Genomic DNA, 21,428 nt, shown 5'->3' with positions numbered 1-21,428 from the left:
AGTTTCTACAAATAAATGGAATTTTAATGGAATACTGATAACAATTGCTTGTCACAGACACGAAGTGCGATTACAAAACTGCTCGAACAAGAAATTACTTCATATGAAAATGCAAGCGAAAAGTGGCTCAAAGTGAGATTGAACAAAGAACCATACCAAACGAATCGTATAATTTGAATCTCGAATGAAATGACTTTGCCTTGTGGTTTTCTAATGGTCAGAAACTAATTTTCCTGTTTTTTTTCATGACGATGGCATTGGATGCGCGCGTACTGGTGTATGTACGACAATGGAAGGCGGACACAATGGAAACAAAAACCAGAACCTTAATTCATTAAAAGTGAAAAGAAACGAATACGAAATATTCCTTTACCATTACATCCCATTGTGTCCACATTCATTGTTGTGTCGTTTTCTTCAAGTCGCAGATGCGCATACCAAATATATTCGAACGAGAAACACCAAACTATAAACCTAGAAATGGGGATAAGCGACGCAAATAATCTACAAATTGGAACTAAATTGCATATTAAACGAATGAAATATTATAACGACGATAGAAGCGTCATTGGAACGCTCGCTACTTGATCGAGTGAAAAAACGGACCAACGAACGAACAAACGAACAGATGAAATGAAAGTGAAGTATGGCAATCGAGAGCACAACACAATTAATGGTGTGCCCGCGTCAAACAAATCGACTGGGTGCTCCACTACACCCGTTTCATTCGCTACTGAGAGAGAGAGAGAGAGAGAGATTGAGTGATTTTGAGAGTGTTCCTAACGCTTCACACCGCACTGAATCAAGAATATTGCAGGTAATTACCATTACAAGAAGGAATGTTGTGCACACAAGAAGCATGGAATCCGAAACGGTTTGACCCTACGTACGTGTGTGTTTGTCAGTTTGGTACAATGCTCCGTTGATGTTATTCAATATTTTTTATCATCACTGAAACTAGGGGCTAACCATGGATTTTTTATTGAAAAAATCTGTTTTTATCGCCCAATTTTAATGACATCCGTGAAAAATTGAAAAAATCTGTATATATTGAATTTTATCGTTTAATATCGACTATAAACGTTTAATGTGCTGACGTCATTACCGATTCAAAAATGCTGGAAGTGGGTTTTGGTGGATCCTGAGGATCGTTTAGTACTGCTCCCGGTTCTGAAAGTGGATCCTCAGGATGGGCCAGGGCATTGTCAAACCCAGTCTGGTCCATCCTGCAGATCCACCAAAACCCACTTCCAGAATCGGGAGCAGTTCTGAACGATCCTGAGGATGCACCAAACCCCGCTTCTAGAACAGTATGCATTCGTTAAAGTGAAAAAATTACTGCAAAAATCGGGCAAAATCGAACAAAATGTGATCATATCGGAATTTATTTGTTTAAATGATAAAAAAATTTAAAGTCGGTCATTATTGGTTATTTTTAAAACCGTGGTTAGCCCCTAGCACTGAAATATGCTGAAATGAAGAAATTGTTGGTGTTCACCATACATACGTCTCCTTAAATCGGACAACATCGATGTGTTTGGATGAACTCAAAATAACTTGCAAACATTGCAATTTGGTCGACACAAGTGGCAATGGCATGTCAAAGGTGAGAACAAATTACATTTACCAGTATCAAATACACATACTCTCACGACTGAAACAATTTGATAATGAAATATTTGCATCAAAGCGATAAGAATCCAGCGGAAAAGGCATTTCCTTTTTACATAAAGGGTGATTTCATCATTTGGATATCATCCATATCTTGTTGTTGCAAAAACTCTTTCATTAGTGACACACGGTTATAATCTCGCGTTGATTGTATACAAAATACGAATTGTTAAATTGTAGAGCGCCATCCATTAATGACGGCAAAGTTCAATACTGATTGGTGTGATTTCGCAATGTTTCACAATATCCCGACTTCGATTACGGCTGTTTATAGCTGAATGTGCCGTCACTGATGAGTGGCGCTGCACAATTATTCAAAATTTGACAGTAACTTGGTGATTAGTGATGCATAAATTCAAACTAGCAGCTCTAGACAGAACAGGTGACGGGGACAGCGTTGGGTAGAGCCAGAATAAAAACTAATATGAGCGAGAGAGAAAGAGTGCAAAAATTTATCGATGATTTCCCTTTATTACATTCATAGCAGGAATTTCACACATTCGATATAAGCAAACAAACATTGCAACTTTGTTCTCTATTATGGCGCGCATTTATTTCATCCAAATATAAATATGGTTTGATGCTTGTTATGTGATTCTTGAAAAGTAGCATTTTTCAATGTCGTGATATCGAAATACTTTCACGAACATGAATACGAATACGAACGTATATTTTATTGAAAATTATTTATTATGGTCGTGCCATAGCAAACATTTCGTAAAAAGTTCTCTGTTTTTTGACTTTGCTGCTCCTTGGCTCAAGAACATTTTCAACAAGAAAAGAATACGCGACAGACGCCACGATAAAACTCATGAAGGGAGTGCAATGAAAATAATTTCGGTGGATTTTGTCGTGCAATGGATTGAAAAGAGACAACGCATGGCACATCGCTTGTCAACATAGATGGTTCATGTGTAGCGAGTATGTGTAGCCAAGCACAAACACACAAAATAGACGAAAATTTTCGCTCACGAAGCTCTCGCAGTTTATGTGCGCGTACAATTTCTGGGACCTGTTGCAATGTGCGGAGAGCAACGATAGAAATATATACACAGTCATCACACACTCATAGAATCACTCACTTGTTGTTGCTTCAAAAAATGTAGTAGCAAAGCACCGAACAACGCCAACTGCTCAATGCGCATGCTGGCAAACACACACCGAGCTGGGATTTCGAACTGAGTGTGTGCTTTCGTCGTTCGAGTATTTTCTTTCTATTTTTCTCAACTGATTTTTCCATTACATCGCTCGGTGAGCTCAGTTAACTGTCCTTCTGAATTTTATTCCATTTACATTCGTATTGCTTTCGTTACACGCGCACTCCTTCTTTCTCTCTCTCGCTCGCTGTTCTACTTGTTGGTATGGGCTAACACTCTTCAACTGGATATAGCCACGAAAATTTTATCACAACAGTTGAGCTCGAAACACTCACCGCGATACTCGTCGGTATTCGCAATAATTTTATCGTTGCGTTCCGTGATTCAATGATTTCCAGACCAGTTTTCCTCTTAGTTAGTTCAGTTTAAGACGCAACAATATAATTCTTTTTTTTTCTCTCTTTTTTGAATTTGAGGGCAGCTTTCGACGGAGTTTCAGACTGAATGTTTGAACATTTACGAGAGAAGGCCGGAGAAATTGAATGTTTCAAGAAGTGATTTTATTAAAGAACGCAGTAAAATATATTCCAATCAAACTAAGTGTGTTCATTGTACCAAACTGTTACGTGTTTAAAGTCAAAAAGATTGCAGGAGCCACAGACGACGGCTCAGCTCGCATTCGGATTGGATAAATCAAAAGTAGCAAAATAATTTCGGTGTTTCGAATGAAAGCTGAAAAAAATCAAAATCAATTTTAAATCGTAGTTGTGGTGCGAGTGATTGTAAAAGACTGTTTTTATTAAAGAAAATTGCTGGAAATCGAAGTATTAAATTCAGGTGCCAGCAGCCAGTCGTGAGAATGGTAAGATATGAAGGATTTTATTTGTGCATTAAAAAAAGAGGAAAAAATATCGAATTACAGACAAATGCGCAATTACATGAATTTAAGATTATGGCATTCGATAGAAACTTTACGAGGGATATTTTTTGCATGCAATAAATTTCGTTGATGGATTTTCGCAAATTTCATACAAAAAGAACGTAAAGCACACAATCATATGAATATTGATAAATTCCCGAAATTGAGTTGGAAATTACCATCCCAAAGAGAATTGTTACTGTTTTATTCGCATGAATAATCCTTATCGTATATACATGTTTTTGGACAATAAAAGGCGCAACTTTCAACATCAAACACATTTCAGTAGCCCAACCACTTACAAATTGAATGGAAACGAATTAAGCAACTAACTTAAGCATTGTATTGAACCAAGTAACTGACAAAAAGAAAGAGGGAGAGGGAGAGAGAAATTGAAATCGTTTCCAATACGATACGATACATAATATATGTATATACGAAACTGTACGAAACGCAATAATAACGGAGCAAGGAATGTGGCAAAGGAGCGAATACACTCCGTCGTAAACGAACGGAATATTTGATATTCAACAGTTTGAGTTGCTATATATACGAAAATGGTGTGTAAACCATATTGTGTGTATAACGACAGCAGATTCAAATCCTTATGCTGTGTATATGGTAAAAGATAATGCAACTATATACATATATATACAAATACAACAATGGCTACGACGCCGAAAGCACAATCGAAGCAGCAACATTTACGCGTTAAAGGTAACGTAAAAGCTGTATTCTATGATTTATGGGACATTCGTACACAAGTATACGCAGACGCTGAGTCAAGCCATGTCGACCCATGGATACTCAATGTCAACCTAAACCAAATTATTTTGCTCTCGATTCTTTTTCAATAACGACGCTATGAACATTGTACACCCGCAATCTTGTTCCATTTTATTCTATTCAATTTTATAGTTGCTGATGTACAATTACGCATGCAAACACATTATCTGGCTTGATAAGGTAAACGAAAAAGTGCGTCAAACAAAAATAAATTAAGACGAGAAAAAATTAAAAAAGACTAAACATTGTTTGGTGTGTGAATGTTGTGTGAGTGTGAAATTGTATTTTCCCACAAAAAAGACTTTCGGTCGATTTTGATGTATTCAAGTGCAATTGGATTTGGAAATTTTGCACGAATTCTTCTGGAAAAGGGAAATAACTGCTGAAATAAACTCAATTGAATTAATGATGTTCGTTATCATGGCCAAAATAGTATGTGGATAAGCTTTGTGAAATAGGTCAATCTGTGATTCTTCTGTTGAAGAGCAAAGGCGATAAATAATAAAGTTACATTCGGGTAGCTTTACCAAAAGTCGTGATGAAAAAAAAACTGCACCCAAAAACCAATTTCAGTATTAAAAGATAGTAAACAGAGAAAATCGATTAATTTGAATTTGGTGTTGTGCCACTGTGTGCACCGTTCTTTCTGTTTCGACATTGGTTTGTGCGATGTGCGTGATTTGGCCGTACTTTTGCTTGGCCCAGACACTCAAAATCATAAGTGCAGAATTACGCTTTTCTTTTTTGTGCTCTCAGTCTATACGCATTGCATATAGCTCCACGTGAAGTGTACACTTTTATATGTTTCTTTCCATTATGGTATCGATTTTATTTTTTCGGTTGAAAGAACTGGATGTGTTTGTCGTCGTACCACGATCGCATAACATAAATTTTGCACGTATCATATCGTAGTGTATGGGATTTTGCTGTGTATCAAGAAATCTTACAAGTTGAGATTCTAAAGAATTGATCAAATGACGAAAAATTGCGTTTTCTTGATTATTCGTTGGTTGTGCAATCATAAATAGGTGAACGATACTTTCAATACTTAAAATCAGAGAGTAAAATAAGCGAAAATGAGTACTGCCCAAAATTTTGTTTTTACCATAAATCATTTATTATATGAATTGCACATATATTATGAATTTGTTTTTATTCAGAAATCAAAAATGGTATTTGTATTTCCATCGTTATCGCTCGGTATCAAATCGGGATCCGCGAGATTTTTGGCCTCGGAAAAAATTCCTTTGCATTTTTTTACATTTGAGTGATAAATATTAATATCAATTTGGAAACAAATCTACAGAAAATGAATAGGAATTGAATTTTACAACAACTTTGACATTCAACACGTTTTTCGTATGACTTACTCAGTTGTCAGTAATTAGTGTGAATAGTGACAACTAGGTGCGAATTTTCAAATTTGATTGTTTAGAATATTAAAAATGATTATAATTTGAATTTTTCTACTGTTGATATTTTTTAAAAAGGATGTTTTTGAACTGCCCAAAATCAATTTTAGAACTGCCCAAATGGCTTGACGACTGCCCAAAATGGGCACGACTGCCAGCTATTTTACTCTCTGCTTGAAATGTTGAAGAACACCGCAACTGAGTAGACTGACGGTCGTAGAGTCTACAGCTTTCAGTAGCGAGTTGCGCCCTACTTCCTACATATAATATTTAATCAGTCAAGAGCAATTTGGCGATGTTCATGATTGTCCATATCAGTAGAGTCATCATGTGTCAATATCATGACAATAGCCAGATTTCATACACGATGTTTTTCTTTAGCGGTGAGGATGATGCCTACATGCTCGAAACATATCTCTTCGAAAAAACCATTTACATTTTTCACTTTTTATCTGCTTTTGCAACGGTCCCGGACTATGCGTGTATCTCATACCGTATTTTATCGTTTCTCTGGTGGTCAGATGTCAATTTTTTTCTTCTGTTGGTGATCTTCACAACCACTGTGTGTAAAACATCTCATTATTCATTCTGTCTAGCTCTCTTTTTTTCTACACTTTATATTTTCTATGAGAGAACTCATTCTTATTCTCCCTCTCCCTCTCCCTCCCTTAATTTTATGCTTTTTTGTGGTTGGTTAAATAATTTTCTATTTGATTTGACTTGAACTGCTTCACACAGCGACAGCAAGAAGGAGTAGGAAAGGAGAACCGAACTAGAGCATGTGGAAGAGTATAACGAGGTAACCGAAATCCTTCATTAATTGGATTTTGTTCACTTTCCACATCAATTTGTGCGTATGTATAATGCCCATCCGTTGTCGTTCGTTCCATCACAGCCGATTTATTCTAGACAACGTGTTTGTGCTTCTTGTTGTGTCTTGAACCATTGAAACGGCAAGATTTTTTTGTGGTGCTACTGAATTTCAATCAATTGAAAAGCAATTCGTTCCGAAGTCAAAAAGCTCTCTTACTCTCATTTTGCCTATAAATTCATTCCTCCTCACTAGATTTTAATTGACATTGATCGGGAAAATCATTATAATTTTGCTGCCATTAATCTGTATACATCTCATGTTTTGTTGCTTCACAATGAGAAGTTCTTATTAGTGATAATATAACCGTTATATTATAACGTCACGCTCAGCTCAAATGATTAATCGAATGTAGCCATGATTCAGTCGAATAAATATGTGCAATGACATCATTTCAGTAGATACATTTATCTATTTCGGAGCAATTAATTAGGTGTGTCCCTGTCCATTCCAAAGTGTGCATTTTCTAGATTCAAGTTAAAATTCAAACATATTGTTAAGGAAAATTTTGAATCCTCGATTGGTGTAGATTGTAAACGTGTTTGCTTCAGCATCTGAAATTTAACATCTCTACTTCTTCTTATGTCCTTTTATTTCACATTTTCGTCGTTTAACTCAAACGCTTGTGCGGCTCAGGTTCGGAATTTGTCGGACTCAATCTCAACATTTTCGTACTTAATTGCATCAAATTTAAACATTTTCATGGTTTTTGGGATAAAGATAGAAAAATAAAAAGTTAAAGAGAGAGACAAAAAAATTTCACATCAGGTTAAAAGCAGAGCGTGTTATTAGCTGACGTCAGCAGCACTAACTAACATTAGCTGCTGACGCGTATGCGTTGCGTTGTTTTAACGCATTTGCAGTACAACTAAATTCAATTTTCCAGTAGTAATTCACCCCATTTATGTATCAAAAATGTTCAAATGTGTCGAAACGATTCATTATTTCTGTGGTTTATGTGCTTCACTTGACCAAAAAATTGACCTTTTGAGTATTACAATTGAAACAAAAAATCGCGCGAATGCTGATCGGAAATTTTTAATTGAATGTGTACTATACACGTGTGTAAATATAAATGGATTTTTGTTTCGTAATTTTGTTGAGAAAGGCAATAGTTAAGAACTACGTGTAAAGTGCCAATGTTCGCCGAAGCTAATTTCTGTGGTTGCCACAGAAACTTTGAACTAAGAAATACAAATTAAATTTAATTTAAAATTTATGTTTATACTCAAGTACAAATTTTCGGTGGTGAAGATAATGATTTCGCGATCCATACATCCTGTGAGCATTTAAAGTGAGAATGAACCCAAGTCTTTTGATTCGTGCATAAATAAATTTTTACGGTGAAATTTCACCGAAAACCCTTTTCACCAGAAATACAAATAAACTGATGTTAAACAAGTTTGTTGAAAAATATTCACGGAATTTTTGAGTGGAGTGGAGCGAAATTAAGAGTCAACATCCTGCGCAGTTTGACTTTATATACCTAATCATTTCAATTTCGTTTCGCAAGACGAAAAAAGAAAGATAGTAGAAAATGAGCACAAACTGCGATTGCCATGTTCCAGTCATCACTATACTATTTACTACAATATAAGGCCATATTTCTCATTTGAGCGTTGAGTTTGCAACTACAACTATTCACAAATAATTGATGGAGTATTATAACGAAAAATTGTTATGAGCGTTATTTCCAGCATTCAATTATATTTTCGTATCGAATGGTATAAAACTAAAAATAAACCGAAACTAAAGTTCAAGTTGATGTATGCCCCTGGGCGCAATTCATTTTACATGTATAATCGAATCACAAACCATTTCAATTCTCATTGTGTTGGGTTTCAGCTTTGCCAGGCTGCATTAATGGAAAATTTATACACAAAAGCTGTTACATACGCCAAATTCATTTGTCACCAATTACATGCTTGAATGATTGGCAAACATCAGTCTCAAGCATAAGCACAAATATACACAGACTCACACATACTATGACATGACATAGTACATGCGAGTAAGTAAAAAAGGCGAAACCAAACCGAAGCAGGATAACAAGAACTGAAATTTTTCAACGGCATATTATTTAATAATGGAAAAAAATGAATTACAATAAGAATATTACATATAAGCACATTGCATCTCGAGTTATTATTGTTACTGTATGCCTTCTATTTGGCTAATACGTTTGTTCGCGATCCCCGATGAAAACTGGAGAAGAATGAAGTGTGTTTTGATTCCCTTATGCAGCTTGTGTTGGCATTTGGTATTGCGGCCGTTGCTACGTATATGTGTGCTCGTATGATTCTTGATTCGATACAATATGAATAATATTTGCGCTGCCTCAGCATTAAAATCCATTGAATTGTAAATGAATTTACAATTGCAGTACCCGACTGGTTTCGGTCCATTATATCTCCCATAGTATGATATGCAACGTACAATACACATACATACATGCGAATGGCATTGATGTCGATAAGCAAACTATATATATAGGTAGTCTATATGTATTATAATAGTAGAAGTGAGAACGCTCAGTCATAAAATGCAGGCCCCAAACTGAATGTTCAATGAACAATGAAGAGAGAAAACATTGGAAAATAACCGTGAAATGATCATCAATATTTGTCGATTGATTGCAATACGCTCTTCGATGCAGCCGACATTCCATTTTCACGGTTAACTAAATGGGTAAATGGTGCGTTTGCGATGCCATGACGTATACCAAAAAGGACTGCATGTGTGGTTCACGAATTCTGCGGATTCAATGGAAATAGATTCTAAATTGCAGTGACACAATTTCACGATTCAAGTTCAAGTCCGATTCATCGGAAATGTATTCCTTCAATCTTCGTCTAGATAAATAAAACCCACGAACAAAGTGAGGGTCCAAAAAGTGCAACGCGACCACAAAAGCATCCGAACATCATAAATTAATGAGTATTACTTTTTTTCTTCTTTTTTTTTTAAATGAATGCTATTTTAACTACCCAGCACAATAAATTCAATGCTGCAAAAAGGAGCACTTGAATAGTTCGGAGGAGAATAGTGAATACAAAAACCTAATAAATAAATTAAAGCCGTATCAAATTAGAGGTATTTTAAACGTTTTGCCAGTTATACCGTATAACCATTTGCTACGTTGTTGAATTTTTTGAATGCAACTATTTTATTGCCACCTTTGTCTAACGCTCTTTGTCTTGCTCTTCTCCCATTCTCGGGTCGAGTGTTTTAAATTCGTGCATGTAGTGAATCTAGGTACTTCATTCTGTTATTAATATTGTTGTCTATACTTTGTCTGTATGTTCTGCGTTGCTTTTCAGCCTTCAGTTCGGCAACTGTAAAAGAATGAGCGGTTTGTAGAACTAGTTCAAAGCGAAGCTGCAAAAAGAAAGAAAAAAACCTCCCCGAAATATCATTTATCATGACATTTATTTATTTGAATTGCATTTACCGTGTGCAGATGCAATTTTCTGTGCTAAACCAATCCAATCCGATCGGTAGTGTCTTCGAAATTCTTTTGGACGATTTTTGATTTGTTTTCATTTGTACATTACTAGTAGAGCTATATTTTATTGATTTAAAAGACATAGAGAGAGATTTGCTTATTGAAATCGCAAAAAAAGAGTTCAAGTGATTTTATTGTATATGTTTGTTACTAGATGCGTTTTGTTGTTTAGATGAAAAGACCCGAAGAATTTCGCCGCTAGTTGTTTAATAATAGCATGTTCTTTGATTCGAAGTATTTCACGTTTGTTTAGTTGTTTATTTAATCGTATCGATATTTTGTTTGGATTCAAGTTATCCATCATACACTAGGCAATATCGAACAGAAACGTTTGCATACCCGTGTGAAAAAGAAATGACTGACTGACTATAACTTCAGTTGACTTTAGTTGATTGAATTTATATTTTTGTTCTAAGAAAATCACTTGGTCCCAAATGAAGCAACTTAGATTGACTTGTAACTTCAAATGATTTCAGTTAACTATGATAGACTTACACTACACTTTGTACTGAAATGTCAATCAAAGTAAGTCATTTTTGTCCCAATTAGTTAACTGACTGCTCAGTTACTATTTTTTCACACGGGTACATTTATCCGTACAATTTTCTTAAATTGATGGCATAAAAAAGTAGTCATTGCAAGAAAATGGATTACCTTCTTGCAATCTGTTGACTTAGGCCCTAATCGGTTAATTCAATGTGTCCTTTTCATTGCCCAAGGATAAACAGTTTGTGAAAATTTGGATTTGATGTAGAAAGTATTCATGATACAAAGCAAAACCGGCGACCAAGGCTTATGTGAAATACGAACAAATTGAACGGAGTTAGTTCACAAGTTAAATTGATATCCGTATTCGCCTGTCGAACGACAACAATAACATTAAATTGATTTAAATTTGATGAAATATGTTAATTCTGAATTGAAACAGATTTTCCGCTACAATTTCTAATGAATCAAAATTCGAAAAGAATTGAATGTCAGGACGATGACTAAACCTTTTTCGATGATGTCTTTAAGCAATTCCTCCGAACAGTGATTGGTTGCCTAAACTTTGCCTAGAAACATATATACTTCATTCAAAATTAATATTGATTTATTTTCTTGGATATACGACGTACATTGTACGTGTGTCATAATATGAAACAAAACTTTCTTCGTAATCCATTTGTTCTGTTGCTTTTTTGCTGCCGAGTCTCCAGAGAATCGTTTTTTCTTAGATCATTAGAACAGTTGGTTACAGCAAGCACTACGCACTAAATTTTTACACACACCAATATATAGTACAGAAAAGAGAAACAGGGACAGAGACAGATATTTCATTAGCGAGCGAGCGTTGGTTTCCATTTAAATGCACTTGCAAATGTTGTCAAGCGTATAAATGATAAAAATGACCGAATTAAACAAGAAAAAAAACAAGTTGTGAACGATTCGCAATTACCATTCAATTTGAATTTTTGTATTGCCTCGAATACGTTCGAATGCCTGTTTTTGACTACACCATTTGGCAGAAACGTCAACCCATCTTATCGCATTTTGCGCAAGCAGAAATTGTGAAAGAACGTAAGCTATTGTTCCAATATCCGTTGGAAAATTTGGTGAGTACGTCCAAACAGAAAATTTAAATTTGGACCGAATGGGAAGGTAATTTGAATGTGAAATTATGAAAGAAAATTATTCTTTAAATCTGAGATTTTCTGTGATTTTAGTATATCAACAAATCAAAATGTTAATCTTCAGACATCAAAGTCATTTTAGCGAACTTGATGTGAAATTTATTTGACTTGCTTGGTGAGATTTGCGAATTCGGACCATATTCTAGTTATGGGTTAATTTTTACTTATTTTGATTATTTCTGTGTTCGGTGGCTTAAACTGAATTCTTTACAAAAAAAAAGTTCAAATACTTTTGCCGTTTCTTTTGACAAGGAATAACGAAAACAATTGAATCTGGCGGAATAAGCGTTCGGTGAAACCGCAAAAATGCATCAATCAAACAGAATGAAGCGGCGGCATATTGTGAGAAAATGATGAAAAGAAATGTGGAAAGCAAACAAACAAACTGAACCACAAAAAAGCAACTCTTTTTTCGGTATCAAAAACAAATTGTTGTGTGTATTATTGTTGCTATAATGAACAAGAAGGGAAAAAAGGATTCAAATCTTCTCAGTTTTCCACAATTCGGATTTTGTTTGATGCGCCGGAATTGTCGCATTTATATTCTGGTGTTATCTTCGACAACGGAATGAAAAACTCTTTGAGCTATTCTACTTATGGATCCGCCCTCTCTCTCTCTCTCTCTCTCTCTCTTTCTAGCGAGAAGAATTCTGTAAGTTAATGTTAATGCACAGCACTGCTGACACAACATCCAATCATCCTATTGCTTGGTCTTCTGTTTCTAATATTTCAACAATACTTTTTTCGATTTGACAATATTAGTGGCATGCTGACAATTTTTCCATAAATCGACATTATTTCATAAGCTCGTGGTTTTAAAACAAATATTGTCAAATCGTATATTTTTGTGTGTTCAATACTCTTTCGGAGATTGACGTAAATGGTGTTAGATTGTGAAAAGTGGGTGTTCATGTTCAGTTCCTACCTTGAAATTACATTACACTTGTTCTAAATCTTTCTATGAATCTCAACTGGAAATATTTTACATTGACTATCAGAATTTCTAGGTTTGTGTCAACGAAAATGTGAGATGTTGAGCACTTTCTACAAGAATCCCTTGAAATGTATGTAACCTTCAAATGGTTTTATGTTTCGAGTGCGACAAAACTTATGCCCATTCGCTCGAAAACAAAAGGAAAACGTCACTTTTGCACCTAATGTAATAATGGGAAAATTATATTTTTTTTGCGTTTCACTGTGTTCATTCTCATGTAAATATACTTCCCCCGAATTAGTCGGGCAAACACGAATGTCAAAAAAAAGCCGGAGCAGTAGCAGTAGCACAAATACAGAATGGATCAAATGATTTCTATTCTTGTTGCCTTGTGTTTTGAATAATTACTTCATCAATTAAAATTATTCTCAACCCACACGCAAGACTTAACTGTGTGGACAATTTAATTTGATTTATACACAGCTTTTCAACCATTGGCGACACATTCTCATTGTTTCTTTGCAACAACTTCTACAATTTTTATATATATGTATTCCTTCGTTCCGTCGCTCCTGCTTGCACGGGGCCGTGCTTAACTTATAGTCTTTTTTGTTTTCAAGTGAATTTTTTCGTTTACATTGGTCTCGTTGAATTTCTCTTCCATTAAATTCTATTCGACTCATTGTCTTCTTTCCAATGTACGCTCACGAAAAAGATTCATGATTTTGTTGGAAATGAATTTTTGCTTCAAGTTCTCTTATGTTTGTATACTGTGCACAACTGTGAATCCCGTTGGCAGTGCTGAATACGATTAAACAAATATTTTCTTCATAGACGTGTACTACAGAAAACTTACAAGATTTACATAAAAATGTGTAAAGCCGACGGGTTTCGTGCTAAATTTTTTTCCCATGCAAATTTCCATCATTTTAAATTGATGTAAAAGTAAAATGCACATATTTTGAAAATCATTTGGCGCTTTTCCATTTACTCCTCGTTCACCCGAGGCGAGTTTTGGATTTACACACAGAATATCAATTTTAAAATTATCATTAATTTTATGAAATGTAGGCTACTAAAAGGAGAAATCAAGCGATGAGCCAGTAATTTAACCTCACTTAATTATGGTTTATTCCGAAATTGACTACAATAATTAGAATGCTACATTTCATTAGCGTATTACATTCATTCAAAAGAATTGTAATGCATTTTCGAAGTCACTTATGTTGAGTCCAAGTTATAGGTTCTGACTTAGTCTGATCTCGTTGATCCTGACCCCCCCCTGGCAAAATTTGACCCCCAACGATTTTTTTGGACCCGTTGCCATTTTCGGACCTTTTTTTTTTGCTCTTCAAATTCGAAATTGCGGATCATTTTTTTCGGGAAGAAATTTACACTAGATAGAATTGATTTTTTTGACCCCCCTTGAATTTTTGGCTTGACCCCCCCTGAATTTTTTGGTGTCAGAATGTATGGTCCAAGTGCTCATACTATAACATTATATGGCCGATAAAATTTTGCATTTGGCTGGGGTGTTTGTTTAGATTCTTCAAATTTACGTCAAATTCACCTAAATTAAACAAAATGCACGCATGCTTTCTTCATTTCTATAGTTTAATAACAGTTCCAATTTTAAAGAAGACTATACAATTTATAAGGTGGTAGTATACTATAAAAAAGTTCTCCTTTTTTACAAAGAAGTTTTACATCGTAATTTTTCGATTTTTTGTAATTTTTTTGCAACATTTTCAAAGGTCCATAACTTCTCAACTACTCGAAACAGAGCAATAGTGTCTAAAGCAACTTATTAGTACTCCTCAAGAGCTTTGCATGCCAACTACTAAAAGTGCCAAAAGAGTTCTAAAAATATACTAAAAAGTACTAAATTTTGCAAACCTTTTGTATGGCTGTGGCCAAAACCGTTACTTTTGGTTTTTTTAACGATTTTCAAAATTTACTAGTTTTTAGTACTTTTAGAACATGGTATGCAAAGGTCTTGAGGAGTACTAAAAAGTTGCTACAGACACTATTGCAACAATATTAATAATTGAAAAATTCCAATATAAAACCTCTATTTATGCCCAGATGTGTTCAATCGCATTGAAATTTCTCGAAAAATGCCAGGAAAAACAAAAAAAAATCGTGAAAAATTAAAAGAATCGAAAAAAACCAAAAAATCGGTAAATTTGGGTCAAATCATCATTATTCGTCCTAACACTCATTCCGTTCTATCAATAACTCCCCCCAAAAATGCGAAAAAAACCAAATTTTTTCCAAGTCCAGACTTCAATTAAAGTCCGGACTTTAACGGAAAAACTTAAAAAAAAAATCTAAAAAATTAATGAAGCCTCCGGATGTTTTGATACAAAACATCATTATTGTGCCCAACAGATGTCATGCCAACGAAACATTTTAAACATATCCACTAACAAAAATTTAGACTTCGGACTTTAATTAAAGTCCGAGCACTTAGGATCAGCATTAAAGTCAATAAAAGGTAATCACTTTTTTTTAATCGAGGATGCCATCTATTTTTCCCTGAAACCAAGCTAATTTTTGTGGCTTTACTGATTCCATTTTTCGCACTGTTGGTTTTTCAGTGTCATGTCGCTTGACGTTGTTTTAAAGTAACACAAAGAATCATTCATACAGAAAGTGTGTAATTTGTCGCACCATCTGGATCTATGGCACAAACAATAAACTAATAAAATACCATTAGTGTTGCTAACTGGTCGAACACAAAGCGCATACGCGACACTCGTACCAACATCATCATCCCAATATTGTCGAGGAATCGAATCGAATGAAAAGACTTGTCGACGATTTATCAACAGAATAAATAACAAAATGAACTAACACACGCATTCACATACATATACATACATACACACAACTCGCACGCTCACTTAGAAAATGGAAAATGAACCATTCTTTAGCACGAGAGTGGTTCAAAAAAGCATTTGGAAACACGAAACAAAGCACACAAACAGATAATCGCTCACATTTGATTCAATTATGGTCACCGAATCACAAAAGAATTGTGTAACCATTGAATATCATTTTCGAAAAATATCCAATAAAGGTGAGAAAGAGGAGACGAAGATAGAAAAAGGCAGAAAATAATAAAAAAATGCAATATGAAGAACTTTAGTACTTCTTTCATTGATATGAGTATTGTGGCATTGTGTGTTTTATGTTATTTCGTTATCAATTTCAAAACAAATACAATAGAAAGGCATGCTTCATTCGATCACACGTACGAAAAATTCTGTTTCTTTTCCAGCGATGACATACATGGACAAAAAAAAACTATTTTACCAATTGTGTGTTCGATCTAAATGAAGCACCAGAAGTGATTTTCCACTTAATTTCACTTCGAGAGAATAAAAAGCCGCATCGAAAGCGTGCATGCGACTGTCCGGCGTAATCAAGAGGGAGAGATTGAGAGTGAGAGAGGGAGGTAGGGAAAAACAATCAACAATGTACACAAAATAGCCCAAGCCAAATGGAAAGAAATCTAGTCAAAAGCGCATTTATGGCAACAGTTTGCCATCATTATGCTTCATCGAATCGAAAGATGGTCAAATGTCGAGTGTGCTGTTTACATAACGTTGGGCTGTTTTCAACACGTGCATTTGTCCACGGTTTAAAGGACAGAGAAAAACCAAAAAACGTTCATTTTTTATTGAAAAAAAAAAGATTCTTGTTCATCTGTTTAGGTAGTAAATGGGAAAGCCAAAGGAATTTAAAGCTGATAGAAACAAATGATGCTTTTATGACAATTGACATGAATGACCATTAGAATGGAGAGTCGTTTCATTCATATGAACGAAATTGGTCACTTTTCATTTATACTATTGCTATCTTGTGATTTTATTTTTTTCGCTTTCTTTTCAACTTTAAAATAAATTAAATGTTTGACACATTCTACCCATTTCATTTCATTTTTATTGCTAGGTATTGTTTGTAGAGTTGTTTATTGTGTAATGGAACAATGCAACTTGAAACACAATCGATATTAAAATGATAAATAGCAGAATGTTTTTTTTATTTGGGTGCACGAAAACAGTAAATCGCACCAAAAGTCTTAGATTTACATCGCACCAATTTTTAATCACGAAAGTCAGTGATAATGACAAAGATTTGATTGAAAAGAACACAGACAGTCATGACAGTCAAAAGTGATTCATTTAATATCACTGATGTAGAGATAACATTGTAGAGCATTATACTTATCGAAAATTGAAAATTTGGCATGTATTTGATCAAAAGATCGACACTTAAATGCACTTACATAAGCGATGGATGGCAGCTATCGAGTGAGCATCATCAATTATTGTAAATAATAATTATATCTCGGCCTTTTTGCTTGGTGTTCTACACTTTGGCATGGCTCTATGCGCAAAATCTCTACGCCAACCACCAAATTCATCAAGCGCTAGGAAACGAGAATCGATCAAAAAAGACATTAATTCCTTGAAAATTGTTCGGGTATTGTTCGTTTGTCTCTTGAAAGATGTCATTGTGTACAGCTCAAGCGAATACTATTCGTTTCGTGCGTGTTTCCATGTTACTTCTTGTGTTTGCATTGTTTTCCACATTTTTTTTTTCTTTCCAGATTCAATAGGAACACATACGATATATAATTTGACAATTGTGTAAACAAATATTGTTGACGAGAATGCGACACAAATAATGGCAACAACACAAACTTATCCGAATGATTCGGCAAAAAAGCAATAAAAAACAATTGGAAGGCAAATATTACGAATGTGTTTTGATAACACGTCACATGCTTCTAAAAATACACCGTTTGTATGTGCTTACAAATGAATTGGTGTCGATGAAATATTAAATGAACTAGGAAAAATGGTTGCATTGAAAACCTAGAATTGAACACAACGGGTAGCGATGTAGAGAGAAAATGACAAATGATAATGACGAAATAAATATGGATAAAATCGCGCGCCGCGATATGAATAGAACCGTACCGAACCTAACCGAACATAAAAGCCGTCCATGGCATAAACGGCGTATAATTTCGAGCGAATTATTTATCGTTTTTGTTTGTTCGGCAAATATCGAATTTATTGTCCATCGGAATCGTGTGTGCATAATTCATGTCTATTTCATCCTTCTCTTGCTCAGATACCTTCGCACCTTTACAATGCATGATTTCGTTGTTGAGTGCAAAACGCGGTTATGTATTCAGAGTTATTTGTCGGTGGTTATGTCAAAGGGCGCTGGATTTCATCTATTGTAATTTGTACACATATTCATACGCAAAGTCGAGAACCTCTTCTGCCATCTATGTTCTGAAGTATATTTATTGTGAACAACCAGTGTTTGGACAAAGATAAGATAATATCTTTTATCTTATCTAGATTAATTTCAGAAAATTGTCAGAATATCTTATCTTTTTTAAAGACAAATTGAGATAATTCTTAAATTGATCAATTAAAAATTTCAAAGGGAGAGAAAAAATTGCAATGGGATGAAAAACGAAAAAAACGCAATTGCAAGAAGAAACGAAACGTTCAGAAATTGTAAAAAATATCAGAAAATCAATTTTATTTCGTGCATTTTGAGAATAAACAACGCAAAAAATATCGAAAGAAATATTTTTTGAGATTTTAACGCAATTTTTTTAAGTTTCTTCTTTAGAAAAAACAACCAAGAATTATCTTATTTTTTATCTGAAGATAATTGAAGATAATCTTATCTTTCTTATAAAAGATAAGATAAATATCTTATCTTTATCTAGATTAAAAGACAAAAATGAGGTCTTATCTGGTTTTTATCTAGATAAAATTCATTTATCTAAATTAAACACTGTGAACAACTAAAAACTGAGCTGACATTTTGTGATACACAATAATAGATGGCGGCAGATATCGGGAGTGTGGAGATGTGAAGAAAACGATGAATACGCAGGCAACTCATGGCGAGTATGAATTATCAACCTGCTGAAATTCTGAGTTTCTTAACTATAATAAGGATAACGGATGGGTGTTATTAGCAAAATTTTAGAGTGATTCAATTAATACAACTTTGTTGAATACACCAATACGGCAATTAGTTTTATTTCGTACGTTTCTCTCCCATTATCAGTAATGGAATATACCAAAAAAAACTGGCTAAGGATTTACTCTCAATAAGAATGAGCATTGAGCAGCGTATCTACCACCTGAGGCAACGTCTACTTCGACCTTTCAATCGCTCCATCTCATGTTGTTTATTTTTCTTCTTCGTCTTTTGAGTCCTAGTTCAGCGTTATAACGCTGCATAATATATTATGGATCCTTTTGTATGTGTGTGCACTGTGCAGTGTGCACCAACGGTCTATTTTGACGTAATGAAAACCAACAAACAATTATTTCAACAGAATTGACAATTATTTTATGCGGAATTTATGTGATTTTGATGGTAATGTATTTGCTGTTTTGGAAGGTGCTACATGTGTTCATTTTATGTGCTTCGTTTTATTGCCATCTCCTTCATAGAATCTGAAATGAATTTTGATCCAGCTACTTATACGACGCAATGCATTATTATTGATGATTTTTGGGTGTGTGGCAGTGCCGTCTTAGCACTTTCGGGGGCCCTGAAGCAAAAATTTTCCGGGGCCCAAATTTTTTTTCTCAATAGCACAAAATTCAATGATGAATGAATTGAATGTTGCACCAATTTCGATTGAATTCAAACAGATGAATTCAGAGTTATTAAACTATGCCGTTTTTCATTTGTGTTTTGATTACTGCTCAATACTGCTGGACATGAACGCTCTTATTCATACGAATGTATATGTGACTCAACATCCAATTCGAATTGACAAACGAAACCTATCGTTATCTCTATTCTCCCTCTATGTTTATTTACATTCGTCTGGAAGAGTCAACCATACTTAGCAATAAAGAATTTCGCTCAAACGGTTGATCGATAAACTGTTTATATTTTGATATGTAAATATTCTATTAAAAAGTGAGCCACACTACTTACATTCAAAAAGTAAGACAGAAACAACAAATAAGGCGAAATATATGTATGTATATGACTTTTTTCGTCTTGCAGTTGAAATTCTTTGATTACTCATTCTTATTTGATATTCAATCATTTCTGCTCAGTGGTTGAATGTGAAATTTTGAATAATTTGGACTTCGATGAAATAATTGATGATTTTATTTACGCTAAAAATGGGCCAAAGCCATTTCCACGGCGTCAACGTCATGCGCATCATCTGTTTTGTAGACAGCAAACAAACCACGAAGATTGAAATAAATTTGAGAATTTTTGTATTTTTTGTGTGTTTTTTCTAATTTTCTTTGATAAGATTTTCTCTTAATATTTCAAGGGCCTTTTCAGCAGCTCGGGGCCCCTGAAATCGCGGGGCCCTGAAGCGGCTGCTTCATTCGCTTCCAGGCTAAGACGGCACTGGTGTGTGGCGATGAAAATGTTAGTTTTGCTCTAATTTAGTCGTTATTTTGCTCTGACTGAGTGCAAAGAATATATAAACTGTGTCCACTTCACACAACATCTTTTTCACTCTAACAAGTCCGCATGAAAGTTAGTGTGAGAAAGACAAAGTTTGACAGCAGACTATATAGCATAGTTAGTTTCAATATGATTTCAAAAGTCGCAATTCTCGGCCGGTGTAACAATACTTACGTTGTGTACTGTCTATGTTCAGCAAATTGCGCATCTATCTTCTGCGGAAAATAAACAAATCTAAATTATTTATCACCAATTTTATGGTCTACTGAATGTAAATGAGCTATTAGAAATCTTTAGTCCATATGAAAACTTAAAAAATGTATCGACACTTTGTTCTTTTTAATAATAACAACTTTTTGTTGTCTTTTACAGAGAGCAGCTCCAAATGTATTAGTGTATTTTTATTTATTGAAATAGAATAAATAATATACGGAAGCTCAACTATATTCGGTTGTACATTCGGACGGAAGAGAAAAACGAACATTGAATTTTCGTGGATTTTTTTTGAAGCATCCCTTCGAAAGGGGATATAACGAGACAAACACACGCACGCGTTTCATCCACAAGAAGAAAATATCGAATAATGAGTGGCCTAGGTCCTGCTGCATGTTGGCTAGCTCACAAGCGAATAGAGTCATGGTCACGTCTGGCTAAAGAACGTGTTGGTGCGGTTCGAAAATCCACCGATAAAAGCAGTGATGGAAGCAAGTCGTCCAATGCAAGCACGTCAATGAACATGAGCACCGATTCTAATAACGATTCGTTTGCATCAACTGAGGTGAATAAATCTTCTATTCATTTCCTTTTTACATTTGTCTGTCACTCTCAATTCCAATTAAATGGAAATTTTTAAATTTAAGTTTAGCATGCATCCAGTACAGGATTCACACATATCTTATTGATTTTATATTGTGTGAAGAAGAAAAAAAATCAGTAGGGAAAATCAACAAAAAACCACAAAGGACACAGAACCGACCAGTCAATCAGAATTCACCTCCCTGTTGTCCATTCTGAAGCGTCAATGAAATCGGATGCAAATTATACATCTATTAATGCAATATCCATGTGT

The 21,428-nt window shown here is 34.7% G+C and overlaps 1 protein-coding gene across 2 annotated transcripts in view; it reads left to right on the top strand.

Annotated features, from left to right (window-relative positions):
* The first annotated feature begins 3,106 nt into the window (after positions 1–3,106).
* LOC129568376 (synaptotagmin-6) overlaps positions 3,107–21,428 on the top strand; it is a 26,816-nt gene continuing 8,494 nt past the window's right edge. For both annotated transcript variants that reach the window (XR_008687944.1, XM_055446170.1), the window contains exons 1-2: positions 3,107–3,630; positions 20,732–21,137. Coding sequence is in view for 1 of the 2 variants with exons in the window: in XM_055446170.1 (XP_055302145.1) it covers positions 20,943–21,137 (195 nt within the window). In the remaining variant the exon portion in view is untranslated. The remainder of the gene's footprint in view (positions 3,631–20,731; positions 21,138–21,428) is intronic.

Source organism: Sitodiplosis mosellana, unplaced genomic scaffold (assembly GCF_009176505.1).
Source record: "Sitodiplosis mosellana isolate CC-2019 unplaced genomic scaffold, AAFC_SMos_1.0 Smas_scaffold_18, whole genome shotgun sequence".
NCBI lineage: Eukaryota > Metazoa > Arthropoda > Insecta > Diptera > Cecidomyiidae > Sitodiplosis > Sitodiplosis mosellana.
The sequence above is the reverse complement of the archived record's forward strand: the minus strand, read 5'-3'. Positions and strand labels throughout refer to the sequence as shown.